This window comes from Piliocolobus tephrosceles, chromosome 7 (assembly GCF_002776525.5).
Source record: "Piliocolobus tephrosceles isolate RC106 chromosome 7, ASM277652v3, whole genome shotgun sequence".
NCBI lineage: Eukaryota > Metazoa > Chordata > Mammalia > Primates > Cercopithecidae > Piliocolobus > Piliocolobus tephrosceles.
In genome coordinates, this window is record NC_045440.1 from 95,560,129 (window position 1) to 95,583,400 (window position 23,272).

General features: G+C 37.9%; 1 protein-coding gene and 1 pseudogene across 4 annotated transcripts in view; both read left to right on the top strand.

Annotated features, from left to right (window-relative positions):
• Nucleotides 1-14,553, top strand: part of DPY19L4 (dpy-19 like 4) — a 74,577-nt gene extending 60,024 nt beyond the window's left edge. For all 4 annotated transcript variants that reach the window (XM_023222871.2, XM_023222868.3, XM_023222867.3 and 1 more), the window contains 6 exons: nucleotides 2,420-2,540; nucleotides 5,091-5,147; nucleotides 5,818-5,900; nucleotides 8,475-8,607; nucleotides 12,928-13,086; nucleotides 13,897-14,553. In XM_023222871.2, coding sequence (XP_023078639.1) covers nucleotides 2,420-2,540; nucleotides 5,091-5,147; nucleotides 5,818-5,900; nucleotides 8,475-8,607; nucleotides 12,928-13,086; nucleotides 13,897-14,061 — 718 coding nt within the window. In that variant the 3' untranslated portion in view covers nucleotides 14,062-14,553. The remainder of the gene's footprint in view (nucleotides 1-2,419; nucleotides 2,541-5,090; nucleotides 5,148-5,817; nucleotides 5,901-8,474; nucleotides 8,608-12,927; nucleotides 13,087-13,896) is intronic.
• Nucleotides 14,554-22,077: 7,524 nt separating this feature from the next.
• LOC111549737 lies at nucleotides 22,078-22,253 on the top strand (annotated as a pseudogene).
• Nucleotides 22,254-23,272: the final 1,019 nt, after the last annotated feature.

Here is a 23,272-nt window from a genome sequence, read left to right on the forward strand (position 1 = left end):
GATTGCCATTCTAACTGGTGTGAGATGGTATCTCATTGTGGTTTTGATTTGCATTTCTCTGATGGCCAGTGATGATGATAAATTTTGTATTTTTATTAGAGATGGGGTTTCACCATGTTGGCCAGGCTGGTCTCGAACTCCTGACCTCAGGTGTTCCACCCGCCTCAGCCTCCCAAAGTGCTGGGATTATAGGTGTGAACCACTGCACCCAGCCTCTTAATTTTTGAAAATTAAAAAAAGAAATTCTTTTGTAGAGGCAGGGTCTAATTTTGTTGCCCAGGCTGGTCGTGAACATCTGGCTTCAAATGATCCTACTGTCTTGGCCTCCCAAAGTATTGGGATGACAGGCGTGTGCCACTGTACCCCACCTGGATATTTCTTTATTTTCTCCATTCCGTGGCTTTGCTGTTTTATAAAACTGCAGTGGTTAACATTTATACTCTAGGCCCAGGTTCTTCCAGTCTCTTCTGAGTTTGACACCAGGGAATATATCATAGAAGGGTCTGGTTGTTCTCCTTAGTATTTATTGCAAAAGTTGTCCCTTGAAATGTTATTTTTTTCTTGATAATCTGTACTAAGCACTGATATCTATTAATTTTTCTAAACTTTTCCTCTTCCATTTTTAGCAGTTGGCATCTCCTACGGAGATGGGCTCCTTTTGTTTTCTTTAACATCTACAACATAAAGTAATGTATTTTCTTCTAATGATACAAGTTAATTTTTTTCTGTACACCTTGATTTTTAATCTTTTTAATTTAAGAGCTAAATTTTTAACTTTTTTTTTTTGAGACAGAGTCTCGCTGTGTCATCCAGGCTGGAGTGCAGTGGCATGATCTCGGCTCACTGCAAGTTCCGCCTCTTGGGTTCAAGCCATTCTCCTCCCTCAGCCTCCCGAGTAGCAGGGACTACAGGCACCTGCCACTACACCCGGCTAATTTTTTGTATTTTTAGTAGAGACAGGGTTTCCCTATGTTGCCCAGGCTGGTCTCAAACTCCTGACCTCAGGTGATCCACCGCTTCAGCCTCCCAGTTTGCTGGGATTATAGGCAAGAGCCACCACACATGGCCAAATTTTTGTATTTTTAGTAGAGATGGGATTTCACCATGTTGGCCAGGCTGGTGTTACACTGCTGACCTCAAGTGATCCGCCCATCTCAGCCTCCCAAAGTCCTGGGATTACAGGTGTGAGCCACTGCGCCCAGCCCCAGGTGTTATTTTTGCTTGTGCCATATATCTACATTTAAAAAAACAGAAAGCAAAAATTAGGTTAACATTGCACATGAAGTTTTGCATTTTGCTTTTTTGTTTCTTATAATAATTTATTTAGTCAATACCTATTGAAGAACAGAAGTTTTTTTTTTGTTTTTGTTTTTGTTTTTTCCAATTTTCTTGCTAGTAAAACAAAATGCTGTAGTTAAAACTCTTGTGTGTGGCCAGGCGTGGTTGCTCACGCCTGTAATCTCAGCACTTTGGGAGGCCAAGGCGGGTGGATCACTTGAGGTCAGGAATTTGAGACCAGCCTGGCCAACATGGTGAAACCTGGTCTCTACTAAAAATACAGAAATTAGCTGGGCATGGTGGCGTGTGCCTGTAATTCCAGCTACTTGGGAGGCTGAGGCAGGAGAATCGCTTGAACCCAGAAGGCGGGGGTTGCAGTGAGCCAAGATCACACCTGCTGTACTCTAGCCTGGGCGACAGTGAGACTCCGCTTCAAAAAAAAAAAAAAAAGACCCCTTGTGTGTCTATCTTTATACTCTTATGCTAATATATTTTCAGGCTACATTACTAGAAATAGCATTGCCTATCTTAGAGGGTTTTTTTTTTTTTTTTTTTTTTTTTTTAAGGCAGAGTCTCGCTCTTCACCCAGGCTGGAGTACAGTGGTGCAAGTTTGGCTCACTGCAACCTCTGCCTTCCAGGCTTAGGTGATCCTCCTGCCTCAGCCTCCTAAGTAGCTGGGACCGCAGGCATATGTCACCATGCCTGGCTAATTTTCGTAGTTTTGGTAGAGATGGGGTTTCACTGTGTTGCCCAGGCTGGTCCCAAATTCCTGGCCTCAAGTGATCACCCACCTCAGTCTCCTAAAGTGCTGGGATTACAGGCATGAGCCACCACTCCCAGTCCACCAAACTGCCTTTTGAAAAGACTCTATAGTTTATATTCTCTCCAAGAATACAATTTTCCTGTATCCTCATCAGTATTAATGCTTTTATTTTATCCTAATTTGCTAGACCACATGTCTGCTTGATTTTTAAAAAACTAGATAACAATCTGTTGCTGAAAATTAGAGGCTAAGCTTTTTCACTGTCCCTTAACATTTTGGTATTTTCGTGAGTAGCAGGAAGGAGCTCAAAGGAGAGAAATTAGATAATAATGATGTTCACAGGATGTCTCATGTATGACTCCATTTGTGTTTTCCAGCTTGAAGTACATCTGGATTCCTTATGTGTGCATGTTAGCAGCATTTGGTGTATGTTCTCCTGAACTTTGGATGACACTTTTCAAGTGGCTTCGATTAAGAACTGTACACCCAATATTGTTGGTGAGTCATTATTTTGCGTTAAGTATTTGTTTCTCTTCTAATTATATAAAATCAAAGCTAATAAGTGGAAACTACATTGAATACAATTGAAATAGCATGAGTAAATTACGTGATGACTTACAGGTAGAAAAACAGATCCTGTGCAAAACATTTTTTTCAATAATTTCTGGGCTGGGCGCGGTGGCTCATGCATGTAATCCCAGCACTTTGGGAGGCTGAGATGGGTGGATCACTTGAGGCCAGGAGTTCAAGACCAGCCTGGCCAACATGGTAAAACCCTGTCTCTACTTAAAATACAAAAAAAACTAGCTGGGCATGGTGGCACATGCCTGTAGTCCCAGCTACTCGAGAGGCTGAGAATTGAGAATTGTTTGAACCCAGGAGGCAGAGGTTGCAGTAAGCCACAATCACACCACTGCACTCCAGCCTGGCAACAGAGCAAGACTTTGTCTCAAAAAAAAAAAAAAAAAAAATTCTGATTATCAAAGTAATGCATTTTAATGCATACAGCTTAAAAAATAAAAGGTAAAAATGTGAGTGAATCAGTAATGTGAGAGGCCACCAAGAATTAATTTTTATAATATCTTTCTTGGTTTAATTTAGAACTATGGTATGTTTTCTATATGAATGGAACATTCCATTCTGCCTGCTGTGTGCTTGGGATACAAAGATAATTATAGCTTAGTTAATTTCATCAAGTGGATTATAATCTCTGGGCGTAAAAACAGATAATAAGAATTCTACCCTCTGTCCCCTGCTCCCTCCGCTTCCACTTTCTCCAACCTGCCAGCTCTTCCTTCTCTCCCCGTCCTGCCTCCTAAAAAACAAAAAGAACTTTTCATAGGGTTCTTTTAGAACATAGGGAAGGGCTACTTAATTCTGTTTTTCTTTTTTTTTTTAGGCACTCAAATAAGGCTTTCCAATCTGAGATTGGAAAGATATTTAGTTATTAGGCAAATGAAGGGGAAAGAGAGGGTATTCATGGTAGAAGGAATAGACACAGAGGTAGGCAAAGAACATGATGTAATCAAAGGGACTGGGAAAAAGGCACAATATATTTAGTTTTCTTGGCACACAAAGTGTGAGGTAGGTAGGGGTGGTCAAGAAATGAGACTGGAGAAATGGAGGAAGGTGAGGCCATGGGGTCCCTAAGTGTCATCCTGCGGAGCTGGCTCTCATGCCATCGGCAGTGGGAAGGAATTGGGATGTGTACGCCTCATGGAAAGCGAGAGAGTCAGACTTGTATTTTCTATTTGCTCACTCTTACAATTCTGTGAAGGATAGTCCACAGGCAACAAACTTCAGTCACAGAGGAGGCAGAGTGGATAGAAGTAATTGAAGCTTCAATTTATTGAATGCTCATTATGTCAGGTACTGTTTGAAGCATTTCACATGCTATTCAGTCCTAGATTTTCTCTGTTTTATAGATAAAAACAAGGCTTTAATTGGCTAAATAACTTGCTTGAGATTGCCAAGCTTCTAAGTATGGAAATCATGATTCACGCCCAGGATTTTCTTTTCTCTCTTTTTTTTTTTTTTTTTTTTGTTTTTTTGAGACAGAGTCTGACTCTCCCAGGCTGGAGTGCAGTGGCACAGTCCTGGTTCACTGTAGCCTTAAACTCCTGGGCTTAAGCAATCCTCCTTCCTCATCCTCCTGAGTAGCTGGGACTTCAGGCACACGCCACCATGCCCAGCTAATTAAAACATTTTTTTTTGTAGAGACAGGGTCTCTCTATGTTGCCCAGGCTGGTCTCAAACTCCTGGACTCAAGCAATCCTTCCACCTTGGCCCCCTAAGTTCTGGAATTATAGGTGTGAGCTACCACACCCAGCCACACCCAGGTTTTTCTGACTCCAAAGCCCATTCGATTAGTAGTATGCCAGATTGGAATGAAAAAGTAGTCAGAAGATCAGTAAGCCTCACTGCTTATTAAGTATGGGGAAATGAGGAAGAGGGAGATATCTTAGATGTTTCCTGGGTTTCTGGTGGATCATAGGGTCACTAAAAGACATGGGACAGTAGGCAGAACAGGTTTTATTATAGCAGGACGATGATACATTATCTTTAATAATATTCATGTTGTATTTTGCCAGTCTTATTTCGAGGAGAGTTTATGCATTCTTATTTTAACAGACTAGTGTACTAATGTATATTAGTTATTTTTTTTTGTGTTAATTCATTGTCTTTTTTGTTGATAGCTTTTCATGTAGTAGTGTACTATCCTTTGTAAGATCTGTATAACACAGATTTCTGGCAAATTTTTCAAATATCGACTTGCCATTTGAAATTATGAGCATTACCTTTTTAATGTTCTGTGTTAAATTTTTATAGTAAATGTTTATGTCTCACTTTACTTCCAAGTTAATATCTTTGAAAGTCATTAGTTTTCACACATCTTATTCTGTGAACTAGGTTCTATGTTGACTTCATTTTTTTTGAAATTTTGTATAACTATAGAGATATATGATTGATCATAGAGTAGTGTCTATTACCTCTAACATGTATTCTGAAATGTATTTATCTGTAATCCTTTTTGCTTTCATATTTTAGGCTCTTATTCTGAGCATGGCTGTGCCTACTATAATAGGTCTCAGCTTATGGAAAGAGGTAAAAAAATTAGATTTTTATATTAATAAAATGTACTTTATCTACAAGGGTAGTGATAAATTTATATGTGTGGGTAGGAAACATGTTGAGACACTATCCTAACAAAATAAAATGTAATATTCTTAGTAATGCTTAATTTTTTTTGTTGTTAGGAGCATTGTAGAAGGGCTAAAACATTTCTAGAATGCCACCTGATGCTGTTTTCTGCAGTCTAATGCTAGTGTTAATTCAGTTTATAATTGGCAAAGGAAATTGCTGAGTAAATAGGAATTAATATTGAAACACATTTTGGTAACTCCAAAACTTTATCATCTATGAAATGATATAAATTCTGCAAATTATTGGAACTGAAAATGTATTTATTTATTTATTATGTGTGTGCCTGAAAGATACAACTGATGATCAATTTATTATTGTTTGGTAATGACAAAATTATTTATTGAGTCAAAGCAGTGAATTAACCATAAAATAGATTATTTGGATTGAGAAAAATAAGCAGGCCATTGAAGGAAAGCAAAGAGATCCATCATGACATTTTTTCCATGCAAAAGGTGTTGTAATATCATTTGCCTTAAGTTAGTCTGTTAGTCTTTTGAAATACTGTGGAACAGCTTTAAACTTTCTAATTACTGACATACACCTTTTGGGTTTTTTTTTTTTTGCATTTTAGTTTTTTCCAAGATTAATGACAGAATTAATGGAACTACAGGAATTCTATGACCCAGATACAGTGGAACTTATGACCTGGATAAAGTAAGGATTGAAGTGCCCAAGACTATTATTAAGCTATTAATTAATCACTGCATGCTATCTAATGAATTCACAGGAAATAATAAATTAATACTTCTCCAAATTTTTTCATCAAACTCAGGAGTTTTAGGGGTATTTAGGTTTTGTTGGACCTTAGTGATTCTAATTTTCTGCTCATCTCCGTGGGCTTGAAAATATAGCATTGGTTGGTATGAGATTTGAAACTGCCATTGTCAAACACTTAGAAATATGGGATAAAAAAGAAGAGCTATCCTTTTATTTAGAGAGTCAAAGGGATGCTTATTCTGCCCTGTGTTGGAGGTGAATTGTCAGTGGATTACTAGCTTTGATAACCAGGGGTTTTAGATTTTAATGCCCACACAGGACAGGAGATGTGGTCTTAGGCCTATGGAAGCAGGGAATTGGAATTGAGAACCCCCCAACACACACATATGTAACTCAGAGACCCTCAGAAGGCTACACTGACAGTGAAAGGATAGAAGAGCAAATACCTAGTCAGTGGAAGGATGGAATAGCAGGATACCAAGCAGTAGAGAAAGAAGATAAGAAAGCATGTCTCTCTCGCATTCATCTCTTGGTCAGAAAAATTCTCCCCTCTCAGTTTATAGCAATGGATCTGAATTCATGTGGATTTATAGTTTGAAATTATACTTGTCTAGTGTAATTTGAAATTATGCTTGTGTAATCTAAGAAACCCCAAATTAAAAAATTAGCATTAAAAGTGGTTTGGAGTTGGTCTGGAACATGTTATACAGATGCTAACATCTTGAACCCATGTTATACAGGATGCTAACATCTTGAACCCATGTTATACAGGATTCCATAAGTAAAGTTTCATGAGGGTAAGCTCTAAAATTATAAAACACATAAGCAGTTCAACGAAGCTTGTGATAAACAGCAGAATTAGACCTCTAGCTATTTCTGATAATAAAATTTGTGTCATCATTTAGGGTTTGCTGCATAACAGAATGCCACAAAACTTAGTGGCCTACAAACAGTAAACATGGGTTATTCCACACCATCTTGAGAGTTAGCAGGGTTAGGGTGCTGGGGAGGATTCTTTTGGTCTGGCCCAGCTTCACTGGGACTGGATAGTCTGGCAGGGTCTCTGTCACAAGTCTAGGGTTGGCTCTGTGTCACCTGAGGGGATCAAACTGACTTGGACCTCTGTCTCTCATCATCTAGCAGGTTAGCTTGGGCTTGTTTACAAGGTGGTAGTTGTAGAACTCCCAAGAGCAGCAAGAGAGGGCAATTCTCAATGTCAAGCATGTTTTAAGTCACTGCTTACACAGTGCTTACTATTGTCCTATTGGCCAAAGCAAGTCACATGATGATGACTAGCGTTCCCTCCAAGACCATGACCATAGGGAGAGGAATTATTGTGGCCATTTTTGTAACCAGTCTATTCCATGGATGGAGACTACAAAATAACTACATTGAAATTTATTAAAGACATAAAAGAAGATAAGAAGACATGAAAAAGTGATGAAATACTATCAAAAAAGACCAGAAAAATATGGGGAAAAAGACAAAAAGTGTTTCTAGAAATTTTAAATTGATTTATAGAATAGGTATACAGAAACAAGGTTTTATTATAATGTCTTGTTACTATAACATCTTGTATTTTATAAAAATAGTTTTCTTTAGATCATCCTTAACTATTGCCCATTAATACTTTTTGTGAATTCTATTTGCTATTGTTGAATACTGCCTTGTGTTATCATGAACAAAAGAGGAAGTTACATCTCTGTATGATTTACAACAGTATTTTCAAAGACAGCAAAGGCCCAAACAATTACCTATTGAACATTTATGTTACTGGGTACAATTACTGTGTTTTATATCTGCTTCCTCACTATTGAGGACTATGGCCATATATATATGCCATCTCTTTCTTTTGATAGCCTGGCACTATCCCTAGCACATAGAGGTAGGTGCTTAATGTTAAATTCAGACAGTGAATAAATAAGTGAATGTATTAGAACAGCCCTTTGGGACCTGCTTGTAGGTTTTCCACCTTGCAAGTAGCATCTGTCTGGGACTTGGGATAATGATTCAGAGTGGAGAAATCCTATATTTTCCGCCTGGAGACAGACACATGGGTAAAGACAGAGAAGGAGCAGAAGGAGAGGTGGATTTGGAAGAAGCTGGGTTGTACGTAGTTAATTTGCAAAAGATGGAGTTGAGAATTCACAGTATCACCACTGAACTGGCCACTTTATCTAAAATAATATATTCTGGTTACTGTCCCCTTACGCTGCATTATTTTTAATCATATTATCACCACCCAATATATATGTTTACTATTTATTGCCTTCCCCTGCTCCCTCTTTTTAGAAAAGTTTCTGTATCTTCAGCACAAGTGTCTGGTGCATAGTTAGGTGCCCATTTTTTTTTTAATGAATCCATAAATGAAATGAAATGAAATGAAAACTGACGTTGAAATTTAAATGTATAAACATTGTAAGTTGTCTGGTGTTTCAGAGTTGATATAGATCAGTGATCTAAATAGTATACTCGCCTTTTCAGTGTGCAAATCTTTATGGTTCTTTGCAGAAGGCAAGCTCCAGTTGCAGCTGTGTTTGCAGGGAGTCCACAGTTAATGGGTGCGATTAAATTATGCACTGGATGGATGGTGACAAGTTTGCCTCTTTACAATGATGATGATCTTCTCAAGAGAAATGAAAATGTAAGGCATTTTCAATTCTGCATTTGGATCTCTTTTCCAGCACTTTGTATTTTAGCATAGTCTGCAGTATATGTATGCTTCTAGGTAGCTAGAAGAGTCGAAACAATTTTAAAAGAGTTAATTAACTTCCGTTTCGGAAAACCTGTGTAATTCATAATACATTTAACCAAGAGGAGACCCAAAATTAAAATATTAGGTTCTTTGTTTTATGAATAATATTGATATGTTTCTAAGAAAAATACCTAATGTTCCACAAAGTGTCAAGGTACCTAATGTGTAATATTTTACCCATGCTGGAATACAGTTGTGCAATCTCAGCTCACTGCAACCTCCCCTTCCTGGGTTCAAGCGATTCTCCTGCCTCAGCCTCTTGAGTAGCTAGGATTATAGGCACCCACCACCACAGCCAGCTAACATTTTTTTAATTCACCCAGGCTGAATTACAGTGTCACAATCTCGGCTCACTGCAACCTCCACTTCCTTGGTTCGAGCGATTCTCCTGCCTCTGCCTCCTGAGTAGCTGGGATTACAGGCATGCGCCACCACAGCTGGCTAACATTCTTTTTAAAATACTGTTCTCAATCAAATTTTTATTTTATTTTTTATTTTGTTTGAGACAGAGTCTTGCTCTGTCACCCAGGCTGGAGTGCAATGGTACGATCTCGGCTCACTGCAACCTCTGCCTCCCGATTCAAGTGATTCTTCTGCCTCAGTCTCCCGAGTAGCTGGGATTACAGGCATCCGCCACCATGACCAGTTAATTTTTATATTTTTTAGTAGAGACAGGGTTTCACCATATTGGTCAGGCTGGTGGCGAACTCCTGACCTCAGGTGATCCACCTGCCTTGGCTTCCCAAAATGCTGGGATTACAGGCGTGAGTCACTGTGCCCAGCCCTCAATCCAATTTTTAAAAGAAGACTGTCAATTAATGTCTTGTTAATACACTTTGTCTTTCTCAGCCAAAGTTCTATTATTGCTTATAAAACACTAATTTATTTTTTAATAAATGGGCAGTTATTGACTCAGTATAACATTAGAATGGTATCTAATTATAGTTTAGATAATATATTATTTTGAATGTTTGATATGGCTTTAAATGGTAACTTCATATCTGAAAGCAATGATGAACTGAATATTCTGTTTTTCAATTTTAGATAATTTCATACAGTTTTTAAGCACATTCTAAGTTAAGGAAGAAATACAGTAATATAGAGATTAAGAATGCAGACTCAGGAATCAGAGTACCTGAACCCAAATGCTAGCTGTGCTGTGTATCAGCTTTGTGACCTTGAGCGAGTTACTAAATCTGGAGATTAGGTGAGAATGATAGTTCTCACCTCCTACTTGTGAGAATTAAATGAGATAATGTACAATGCCTGAAACACAGTACAATTTTAAAGTTAGCTATTATGGTATTACTCTGTACTATTAAGTGGTCGTTGCATGCATACACATACACATGGATACACACAAGGTACAAAGAGGAGTAAAAAAGCAGGAACAGTCAAACAATTCTGCCTACAAAAATCTAAGAAGTTGTTATAAAAGGCAGTCCCTCAATCTTGGCTTTGAAGGATGATTAGAAACTTGTTTGGAAAAGAAATATATATGATTCCAGGCTGAAAAAGTAACATGAGCTAAGGAATTTGTATAGTCTTGAAACTGGAAAAGAAAATGAGGCTGAATTCTGACAGACCTGGAATATCATGCTGAAAAATTTAGATTTATCCCTGAGGCAGTTAAGAGACATGACTTTTAGTAAACCTGGCAGTGGAATGATTAGATCTGCTTTGAAGACGTAATTATGGTCATGGCAGAAAGAACAGATTGAAGCAGGCAGGGGAGAGATCAGAGATGGGGAGATCGACCTGAGAATGATTCCTTGAGAGACAGCAGCCATCTCTGATGAGTATTTGCTGCACTTCCAAAACATAGAGTTGCTTAGGCAAAATATAGACAGCATATTCCTGAATTTTATTTTTTGTGGATTTAAAACAACAAACTCTGTGACTTTGTTTTCTTTTGATTGGTCTTTTCTAATATGGTATTTCAGAGTTACTTGTAATTAGGTCAGAGTTCTAGTTAGGTTCTAATTTAATTTAAACATTTTAGAGTTTTAAGTTTTATGTAACTTGTCTATGAGAAAAAGTAACCACTGTTTTTCAAACTTTTTTCTTTCTCTACGGTATGTAGCACATAGCAGGTATTAAGTAAACTTGTTGTTAAGCTAAAATCCAAACTGAACTTCATAAATGAGACCATATCATTTATTTATTTTTAATTACAATTTTTTTAAAAAAAATTTTGGAGATGAGTCTCACTCAGGCTGGAGTGCAGTGGTGCAATCTTGGCTCACTGCAGCCTCTGCCTCCCAGGTTCAAACAGTTCTCCTGCCTCAACCTCCCGAGTAGCTGGGACTACAGGCGCACGCCACCACGCCTGGCTAATATTTTATATTTTAGTAGAGACAGTGTTTCACCATGTTGCCCAGGCTGGTCTTGAACTCCTCAGCTCAGGCAATCTGCCTACGTCTGCCTCCCAAAGTGCTAGGATTGCAGGCGTGAGCTACCATGCCCGGCCATTTATTTATTTATTTATATTTTTAATTATTTTATTTTTTTGAGATAGAGTCTCGCTCTTGTATGAATTTAAATGGTAACTTCATATCTGAAAGCAATGATTAACTGAACCTGAGTTCCCAATATTCTGTTTTTCAGTTTTAGAGAATTTCATAAAGGCTGGAGTGCAGTGACGTGATCTCGGCTCACTGCAACCTCCATCTCCCAGGTTTAAGCGATTCTCCTTCCTCAGACTCCCAAGTAGCTGGGACTACTGGTTCATGCCACCGTGCCCAGCTAATTTTCGTATTTTTAGTAGATATGGGGTTTTGCCGTGTTGGCCAGGCTGGCCTCAAACTCCTGACCTCAATTGATCTGCCTGCCTGGGTCTCCCAAGGTGCTGGGATTATAGGCATGAGACACCGCACCTGGCTGACCATATCAGTTAAATTAGACAGAGTCTCTAATTCGTAATATGTGGCTAATCTTTGTATAATCCCCTGGGCCAGTGATTCCTAACCTGGGGCGATTGTTCCCTGAGGGGACATTTGGCAGTGTCTGGAGACATTTTTGATTGTTGCAATGTCATAACAGGAAGAGGGGTTCTATGGGCATCTTGTGAGTAGAGACCAGGAATGCTGATCTACATTGAAGAGAACATCCTCTCTCCTGTCCCAACAAAGAATGATCTGGCCTAAAATGTGAATAGTGCAGGCCGGGCGCCGTGGCTCAAGCCCGTAATCCCAGCATTTTGGGAGGCCAAGACGGGCGGATCATGAGGTCAGGAGGTCGAGACCATCCTGGCTAACACGGTGAAACCCCATCTCTACTAAAAAAATACAAAAAATTAGCCGGGCGTGGTGGCGGGCACCTGTAGTTCCAGCTACTTGGGAGGCTGAGGCAGGAGAATGGCGTGAACCCGGGAGGCGGAGCTTGCAGTGAGCTGAGATCGGCCACTGCACTCCAGCCTGGGCGACAGAGCAAGACTCCGTCTTAAAAAAAAAAAAAAAATGTGAATAGTGCTAAGGTTGAGAAACTCTGCTCTAGGCTATCAGTAATGTTACTACAATTGCGTAGAAATGTTTTTTTTTTTTTTTTTTTTATAAATGCCCCAATAGCATGTTTCAGTTTCTTAACACTTAAAAATAAATAAAATTGTAAATAACTATCAATAGGTATAGGCTGGATAGGATAGAACCATTCCCACTGAAACGTATTTAGTAGTGTGAAATGAGAGAGACACTTCCTCTTGATGTATTACCATTCTGTGTGCCGCAGAATGTTGAAAGTAGGTATTCCTAGCATGTCAGTTGACACGGGAACTGAGGGTACTAGCTAGGCAGCTATGGTGACAGGTAGGAGGCAGCTACTGGATATTCTGCAAATAGATTGGAATCTTATTCATTCTAGATTTCAAATCTCAGTATTTTCAGGACAAATAGTATATGATACTATGGGCCTAATATTTGTGATTTTATTACTTTTTGAAGGATAACAAGAGCTGATCCAATATTAACATTTCAGAAAGACTGAGAAGCTTTATTATCTAATAAGATCCAGAGCTTATTATCTAATAAGTTCAGCAAAACTATGGTAAAAAGCACCACATAATCCAAACATGAGTTTTGATAAATATAAAAATAAATATATTTTTCATATGTAATATTCAGTACTGAGAACACAGTAGGTGCTCGATGTATGGTTTCAATTTATTGAAGTTTTAAATGTCCTTTAAAATTTATTTTAATTATATTCTTTCAGATCTACCAAATCTATTCAAAGCGATCTGCTGAGGATATTTATAAAATACTGACATCTTACAAAGCTAATTACCTAATTGTAGAGGATGCTATCTGCAATGAGGTGGGAACCATGAGAGGCTGTAGGGTTAAAGATTTATTAGACATTGCAAATGGCCATGTAAGTAACCATTTGGAAAGTTATTTATTTATTTTAGAAAAACGACTTTACTTAAACTCGTAATCTTTTTTTTTTTTTTTTTGAGACGGAGTCTCACTCTGTCGCCCAGGCTGCAGTGCAGTGGCCGGATCTCAGCTCACTGCAAGCTCCGCCTCCCGAGTTTAGGCCATTCTCCTGCCTCAGCCTCCCAAGTAGCTGGGACTACAGGCGCCCGCCACCTGACCTGGCTAGTTTTTTGTGTTTTTTATTTGTAGAGACTGGGTTTCACTGGGTTAGCCAGGATGGTATCGATCTCCTGACCTCGTGATCTGCCCGTCTCGGCCTCCCAAAGTGCTGGGATTACAGGCTTGAGCCACCGCATCCGGCAAACTCGTAATCTTTAAACTTTATTTTTGGAACTTAACTAAGAATATAATTGAGTTATGTAATAATGGGGACAGCTTATTAAAAGTAGTTTGAAGTATTTTTTCAACATACAAAAGAAAACATCAGCCTTGGTAGGATGCATGATAAGGTTCTTCCGAGCAGTGATAATGGATTATGGAAATATTGCCTTCTAAATTTTAGGATTAAATCTTTTAAAAATTGGAAGCCTTCATACTGGTTTCTCAGTGTCAATAGAAAGTTCAGGAGTATAGTGGGCGTGGTGACTCACGAAGAGGCTTCTGTTTGCTAACAGTGAGATGGTTTATAGACAGTGTTTAGCAGTAATGTGTTTTTTCATATAAATAATAGTCATTTGTATATTGATTGCATTTCTGCTATAAGCTTAATAAGCTTTTTAATATCATGTTTTATGTCTTTTAATAGATGGTTTGTGAAGAAGGTGACAAGCTAACCTACTCAAAGTATGGGCGATTTTGTCATGAGGTCAAAATTAACTATTCTCCATATGTGAATTATTTCACTAGAGTATACTGGAACAGATCCTACTTTGTATATAAAATCAACACTGTGATATCCTTCCAGTCTTGAAAAATAACAGAGCCTTCATTTCAAAGACTACCTTAAGTAAAACGCAGTTTTCTTCTACCTACTCGGTGTCTTTTGCAGATCAGAGTATGGACATTTGAAATATTGCTGCTTCTTTCCCCCTTCTGCTCTTAACTGGATCCAGAGTTCTGTGGGAAATAGAAGATCAAGCATTACTCTCCTTTGATTAAATGTGATGCATACCACTCCGCAATATTCCAGACAGGTATCTTCCTTACTGTTACATGGTCTTTAACACTTTTACTGATTGCAACATTTTCCCCATAAAATCTTCCTTCTATTATGCTATTGATCTTGAATTTGAATATGTTCTAGGTCAGAATACATTTCTCAAACATAACATTTAATAAATACTTAATGTGATATAATTATTTAATAGAAGGAAAGAATATTCCTACCTTCAAACAAGTTTCTGAAGGTGTTTTATGATGTATAACAACTGAAGTTTTACAATAAAAACTAATTTAAATGTTAGCTGAAGATATGTGGCATTTAAATTAAAATGGAAGCCGGGCGCGGTGGCTCAAGCCTGTAATCCCAGCACTTTGGGAGGCCGAGACGGGCGGATCACGAGGTCAGGAGTTCGAGACCATCCTGGCTAACACGGTGAAACCCCGTCTCTACTAAAAAATACAAAAAGCTAGCCGGGCGATGTGGCTGGCGCCTGTAGTCCCAGCTACTTGGGAGGCTGAGGCAGGAGAATGGCGTAAACCCGGGAGGCGGAGCTTGCAGTGAGCTGAGATCCGGCCACTGCACTCCAGCCCGGGCGACAGAGCAAGACTCCGTCCCAAAAAAAAAAATTAATTAATTAATTAATTAATTAAAATGGAAATTATATAAAGGAAAGTGATTTTTAAGGATATACATAAAGATATATCTAGAATTTTCATGATACTCTTCTCCTCATCCGCTGCTTGTATAAGTGAGCACTTTCTTAGTAATACATAGTGCATGATGTTATTGCATTTTTTAAATGACTAGTAAATGATTAGTTATTTCACTTATGCCTATTAATTTGATGCCAATTTAATCATGATAAAACAATAACTGTTACATATATTTTTTTAATGGACATTTAAAAGAATGTTGTTCAGGTTTTTTTTTAAAATACTGATATGGGGCATACAATCTATTCACATATTTTCTACTGAAGTACTAAGTAAAAAATTAAATCATTATCAGAATAAAAATAATGTTCTAAAATGAGCAACAGTTTCTGGGGATACATGCAGATGTTGTTAAACGTGCCTCTGCATGCAGATATATTATAAAACACAAGCAATGTTATTTATGAAACTGTGATGCAGTCTTCAACATCAAGAAAAAATGACAACTATAATAACATTTACAATACAGTTTCACAGTCTAAATGCTATGTTCCTTTAAGTATTTTTATATTTTTAATCATTTATTAAGAGAAAATTTTAAAACGTTGATTTGGCCTTATTAAGAGTTTCAGGATAGATGGAGTCTATAGATGTGTCATAAGTTGGGATACATGTTTAGTTTTTCCTTATACTCCTGTTCAGTGAACAGATTTTCATAATTCTGACTTGTTAAAGTGCTGCAAAAATTGCATTTTCAGTACTCTAAAGTACTACATTAGAAGGGAACATTTCTCCGTTGTCTTTATTTTCTGTTATATATGTGTTGTAAAGTACACTACATTAGAAGGGAGCTTTTTCCATTGTCTTTATTTTCTGTTATACATATGTTGTAAAAGTACATGAACTCTTAGACTAATTCTCAGATGCTTTGCTCTTTTGGAGCTTAAGAATTGTTTGATGTTGATGTCATATATCTGATAGATTCGTTTCAGTGGTTCTCATTTCACTTTTATACATAATTTTTTAACTATGTTAAGATAGTTGCAGGCAGTGTACTTCAGGTTGACTCTGTACATCTGACTAGTGAGTCACTAGTATTTTGTTTCAAGCCTTCTGAAAATATGACCATAGTTACCTAAGCACACAATGAATAGTCACATGGTAGTACTTGTGATTAGAGCATGTAAAACAATGTAATATAAAAGTCATCTTCCATATTTTGAAGGGGAAATAGAACACCCTACTTTTTACATAGTGTGAAATATTTAATTGAATTTTTATCGATTTATATTATGTCACCTGTGCTGAATTAGGTTTGGTACTTGTGTTTTGTTTGACATATTAGTAGGTTGCTTTTGCTTCTTTATGTCAACTTATTTCTTAAATAAAATCGATCTGGAAAAATTGTTAATGGGGTGTTTTAAATAATGAATGTTTCATCCAGCTTCAGTTGAAAAGGAAAAGTTAGCTTTATTATGGAAATGACAATATTGAATATGACAGATAAGTTTATTTGCTTCTACTTTAACTGCAGTTAAAACAATAGTACTAGACAACTTTAAGTAGAAAGCATTTATTTCTTCGCTTATTTGTAGAGTGAACAAATGATTCACAATTCTGCAAATAATTCCACTTAGGTAACTTACCGTTGTTAGGTTTGACAATAAAGATATACTATGAGAGGAGAAGAGTTTATGGGTTTGGGGTGGAAGGAATTTCTGGAAGAAATAAAAAATGTTCTTTGCCCTTGATATTGCAAACTCACTGATACAAGTGCCTTGAATTTACTATTATTATTATTATTATTATTATTATTATTATTATTATTATTATTTGAGATGGAGTTTCACTTTTGTCTCCCAGGCTAGGGTGCAATGGCGTGGTCTCAGCTCACCGAAACCTCTGCCTCCCAGGTTCAAGTGATTCTCCTGCCTCAGCCTCTCGAGTAGCTGGGATTACAGGCACCTGCCACCACGCCCGGCTAATTTTTGTATTTTTAGTAGAAACGGGGTTTTGCCATGTTGGCCAGGCTGGTCTCGAACTCCTGACCTCAGATGATCCACCCACTTCGGCCTCCCAAAGTGCTGGGATTACAGGCATGAGCCACTGCACCTGACTGCCTTGAATTTATTTCTAAGTTTACTTTTTATTTTCAAAAAATTATTATATATTTCCTCATTTTCCATAAGAAAATTTTAGTAATGTTTTCTCATCAATAAACACAAAAAAGAGTCTTCACTATGCTATTTTCACTAATAACGTTAATTCAGTAATAAGCAAATCTTTGTTAAAAGTGGAGATGGAGGCCAGGCGCGGTAGCTCACGCCTATAATCCCAGCACTTTGGGAGGCTGAGGCGGGCGGGTCACGAAGTCAGGAGATCCAGACCATCCTGGCTAACACAGTGAAACCCCGGCTCTACTAAAAATACAAAAACTCAACCTGGTGTGGTGGCGGGCGTCTGTAGTCCCAGCTACTCGGGAGGCTGAGGCAGGAGAATGGCGTGAACCCAGGAGGCAGAGCTTGCAGTGAGCCGAGATCCTGCCACTGCACTGCAGCCTGGGCGACAGAGGGAGACTCCGTCTCAAAAAAAAAAAAAAAAAAAGTAGAGATGGGATATCTAGCCTCCTAAATTAATTTAGCGTCCCAAATGCCAGACAAACAATCTAACATAAAATTTACCTTGAATAAGATATATTGATTCTGAGCTGCTTTGTATTTTTTCTAACTCTGGCATCTGTATCTTGGTGCTTTCTGTTAGACTGATAGTTTCAGAACCTAAGGAGTATGCATTGTACTTCAGCGCTAACTTTTTTCTTCATTACTTTCTGCGTATATAGACAGCATATTTTTTTTGTAGAGCATTAACCCAGATTGCTAATAGCTTCATGTTACGGCATTCTTCCACACAGTCCAGATTGATTTAAGGAAAAGCAGAAGTAGAAGTCAAAGTGTGTTATAAATTGAGACTGAAAAACATGCTTTAAAAAATAGATTTAATTTCTTACACTGTGAATAGCCATTGTATTGTTTTGTTTCTGATAAATCAGTTGTTTTGGGCTCCTATTTTTGAACTGTTAAAAATGTTGATGCTTTTTGTGGATAAAAGTAGTGCCTCTCTTTATACAGCTGATGGAGTTTTAAAAAGTATGTAAGTTGCCTTTTTTGTTAAACTTATTTTAAATGCTTTAGTATTTAAAGGGTGTATGTTATGAATTAATCTGCATATTTAAAACCTTTTTGTAAAGCGAATAACTACTTCCTGATTTACATCTCAATATATTCTCCTTTCATTTGCCCAATTTAGAAAATATGTAGTCTCTATTGTTGCTGTTTACCAATAGTTTTAGATCCCAATGTGTATTAGAATTATAGCTACAAAAATTTGCAAGTAAAATTTAGCAATTTCCTATTGACACATGATCTCATTATTATGTTTTATAATGTGTAGAATAAACACTTTAAATAAACAGGTGTGAAAATTGTAAAGGAATATATATGACAACTATTTTCTGTACATTAATGTCTAAACATTATGCTTACTTGTTTTTCATAATAAAGACATTTTGGAACCAAATTTGCTGAGTTTAGTATAAAAGCATCTTTGAATTATTTCTGAGTTTCCTAAAATGTGCAATATTTTAATCTTGGCATATCTAATTCTATGTGCTGTTCTATAAGAGGTACACTGGACTTGTAACCACTAAATGTATTTAGTATAATAAGGGTATCACAAAGGAACAAGAATTCCAAACTTATAGTTTGAAATGTCTCATAAACAACCCTTTCATACTTTAGGTTAGTAGCTTTGTATAGCTATTTAACACAGATGAGTACAGTTAGCTTTATATATATTATCCTCTGAGTCTTATCTATGACAATGTGTATTTAGATTAAATATGTTCCCCCTGTAACTAAAGTTGCATCTTTGCAAAGGATGAAAGTTCATTTCAGCAGACACAAATTCTTTAAAAGATTTGGGCTATAAACTAACACTTCAAATTTTGTAATAATCAATATGCTTTTATCAAGAATGAAATTATTCCATGCTTAATTACCCTCCTTATTTTGTTTCCATAATAAAACTATTTTCAGAATTTTAAGTTTTCTTTTATTTATACATGAATTTTTTTGGTGACAGCTTTACTGAGATATAATTCATATACCATGCAATTTACCCATTTAAAATGTATAATTCAGCCAGGTGCAGTGGCTCATGCCCATAATCCCAACACTTTGGGAGGCTAAGGTGGGCAGATTGCTTGAACCCAAGAGTTTGAGACCAGCCTGGGCAACATGGAGAAAACCCATCTCTACAAAAAAAAATACAAAAATGGAGCCAGAGTAGTCCCAGCCACCTGGGAGGCTGAGGCAAGAGGATCACTTAGGTCAGCAAGGTGGAGGTTGCAGTGAACTGTGATCACACCACTGCCCTCCAGCTGGGATGACAGAGGGAGACCCTGTCTCAATCAATCAATCAATAGAAATAAAACATACAATTCAGTGGTTTTTAGTATGTTCACAGAATTGTGCAATTATCACCACAATCAATTTTAACACATTTTTATTACTCCCAGAAGAAACCTCATACCCTTCTGGCTGTCAACCCCAATCATTCTATCCTCCCCAGCCCTAGGCAACCACTACTAATCTACTTTCTATCTCTATGTTTGCCTACTGGGCATTTCATATAAATTGAATCATACAACATGCTTCTTTCACCTGGACTCTTTTTAAGGTTCATCCATGTTGTTCCATGTATCATTCATTCCTTTTTAGTGCCAGATAATATTCCATTGTATGTATATACCACATTTTATCCATTCATTAGTTGATAGACATTTGTGTTGTTTGTACTTTTTAGTTATTATGAATAATGCTGATAGGATTATCTGTATACAGGTTTTTGTATATGTTCATTTCTCTTAGGTATGTATCCAGGAGTTAAATTGCTGGGTCATATGGTAACTGTGGTTAGCTTTAACAACCAGACTGGTTTCCAAAGTGGCTGCACCATTTTTTTTTTTTTTTTTTTTTTGAGCCAGAGTCTCGCTCTGTCACCCAGGCTGGAGCGCTGTGGCCGGATCTCAGCTCACTGCAAGCTCCGCCTCCCGGGTTCACGCCATTCTCCTGCCTCAGCCTCCCGGGTAGCTGGGACTACAGGTGCCGCCACCTCGCCCGGCTAGTTTTTTTTTTTTTTGTATTTTTTAGTAGAGACGGGGTTTCACTGTGTTAGCCAGGATGGTCTCAATCTCCTGACCTCGTGATCCGCCGGTCTCAGCCTCCCAAAGTGCTGGGATTACAGGCTTGAGCCACCGCGCCTGGCCTGGCTGCACCATTTTAAGATCCCCCCAACAAGGGATGAGGATTCTAATTTCTCCACATCCTTGTCAATAGTTGTTATTTTCTTGATTATACCCATCCCAGTGAATGCAGCTATTTCTCATTATAGTTTTAATTCACATTTCCATTATAGCTAATTATGTTGAGCACCTTTTCATGTAATTATTGGCCATCTGTATATCTTATTTGGAGCAATGTCTATTCAAATTCTTTGCCTTTTTTTTTTTTTTCGAGACAGTTTTGCTCTTGTTGCCCAGGCTGGAGTGCAGTGGCACCACATCGGCTCACCACAATCTCCATCTCCTGGGTTCAAGCGATTCTCCTCCCACAGTAGCTGGGATTACAGGTGCACACCACCACACCCAGCTAATTTTGTATTTTTAGTAGAGACAGGGTTTCTCCATGTTGGCCAGGCTGGTCTCGAAATCTCGTCCTCAGGTGATCGGCCTGCCTCGGCCTCCCAAAGTGTTGGGATTAGAGGTGTGAGCCACTGCACCCGGCCCTCTTTGCCCATTTTTTAGTTGGATTGTGTTTTTATTATTGAGATGTTAAGTATTCTTTATGTATTCTAGATATAGGGTCAAATATATGATATGGAAATATTTCCTTCCATTCAGTGGGTTCTCTTAACTTTTTTGATAGTGTCCTTGAAGCACAAATGCTTTTAGTTTTGGTTGCATTATTTAATTCATTCATTTTTTTTTTTTTGAGATAGGGTCTTGCTCCGTCACCCAGGCTGGAGTGCAGTGGCACAGTCACAGCTCACTACAGTTTCAAACTCTTAGGCTCTTCATTCACATGTAATGTTTTTGATGTAGTTGGCTTTACACTTGCTATTTTACTTTTTTTCTAAATGTTTCATTTAATTTTTTTTTAAGTGGTTACTCTAAGGGCTTATCATATGCTTTTTTTTTTTTTTTTTTAAGACAGGATATTGCTCTGTCACCCAGGCTGGAGGGCAATGGTGTGATCACGGCTCACTTGCAGCTCTGACCTCCCAGGCTTAATCCATCCTCCTCCCTTAGCCTCCCAAGTAGCTGGGATTACAGGAAGGCACCACCACACCCACCTCATTTTTGTATTTTTTGTAGAGACGGAGTTTCTCCATGCTGCTCAGTCTGGTCTCAAACTCTTGGGCTCCAGTGATCTGCCTGCCTTGGCCTCCCAAAGTGCTGGGATTACAAGTGTGAGCTACTGCACCCAGCTATCATACTAAGAAGATTTATACTAACTTAATTCCAGTGAGATATAGAACCATTAGTCCTGAAAAGGGAAAGCTCTATTCCCTCTTCCCTCTTTGATACTATTATTTTTATACATATTACATTTATATATGTTATAAACCCTATAATAAATACACTTATGGCCGGGCGCGGTGGCTCACGCCTGTAATCCCAGCACTTTGGGAGGCCGAGGCGGGCGGATCACAAGGTCAGGAGTTCAAGACCAGCCTGCCCAATATGGTGAAACCCCATCTCTACCAAAAATACAAAAAAATTAGCTGGGCGTAGTAGCACATGCCTGTAATCCCAGCTACTTGGGAGGTTGAAGCAGGAGAATTGCTTGAATCCGGGAGACGGAGGATGCAGTGAGCCAAGAACCAGCCCGGGCAACAGAGCAAGACTCTGTCTCGAAAAAAAAAAAAATACACTTATTGCTTTAGATAATTTTGTCTTTTAAAGAGCTGAGAGAACAAAAGAAAACTTTATGTAGTATTTGTTATATTAACCTTATTTACCATGTTTGGTTCTTTTTATTTGTTCCCATGGATTCAAGATACAATCTGATGTCATTGTCTTACTCCAATACAGCTTTGCTTTCAACTTACCAGCTTTGCGCAGTGGCAGTATCGTAGCCAATGAGGTTTATCCGAGGCGCGATTATTGCTAATTGCTTTCAACTTACCTCCTTTGTGCTGTTATGTCAAGTGTATGTTATATGTATCTAAAATGTAGGTTCAACGATATAATTATATACAGATTATTTTATACAATTATTTTAAAAATCAGTTTAGAGAAGAAATATGTGTCTATCTTTTATAATTAAATGTTACTTTTACCAATACTCTGTTTTTTTCAGTGAATTTTAACTATCGTCTGGGAAGCTTTCAGCTTCAAGAACTTCCTTTAGTAATTTTTAAAAGATGAATCTGTTAGCAATGAATTTCCTCCATGTTTGTTGATTTGGGAATGTCTTTATTTTGCCTTTTTTAAAAGATCAGTTTTAAGCTTACAGAAAAATTGAACAAAACATACAGAGAATTTCCATACACTCCTGCTCCCCTCCACCCATACACACAGTTTCCTCTAACTCAACACCTTGTATTTGAACGGCACATTGCTTACAATTGAGGCAAATTGATAAATTATTAACTAAAGACCATAGTTTACGTATGATTCACTCTTTGTGGTGTACTGTTCTGTGGGTTTTGACAAATGTTTCTGTGGGTCTCACATGTCCACTAACACAGCATCATGGAGTAAACAGTTTTTACTGCCCTAAAATTCCTGTGTGCTCTCATTCGTCTCTCCCTCCCTTTGCCTGAGTCCCTGGCAACCACTGAATTTTTACTGTCCCTGTAGTTTTGCCTTTTCAGAATGTCAGCTATTTGGAATCATGCAGCATGCAGCCTTTTCAGATTGGCTTCTTTGACTAGCAATATGCATTTCAGGCTCCTCCACGTCTTTTCATGGCTTCATAGCTCATTGCTTGTTATTACTGAATAACGTTCCATTGTATGAGTATGTGGGTATTTATTTATTCAGGGACATCGTGGTTGCTTCCAAGTTTAGCAATTGTGAATAAAGCTGCCATAAATATGTGCAGGGTTTTTGTGGACATAAGTTTTCCACCCGTTTGGGTAACTACCAAGAAGTGCAATTGCTGGATGGCATGGTACTACTACCTTTGGATTAATAAGAAACTGCCAAACTGTCTTCCAAAATGGCTGTACTGTCTTGCATTCCCACCAGCAATGACTGAAAGTTCTGTTGCTTCATATCCCTGTCAGCATTTGGTGGTGTC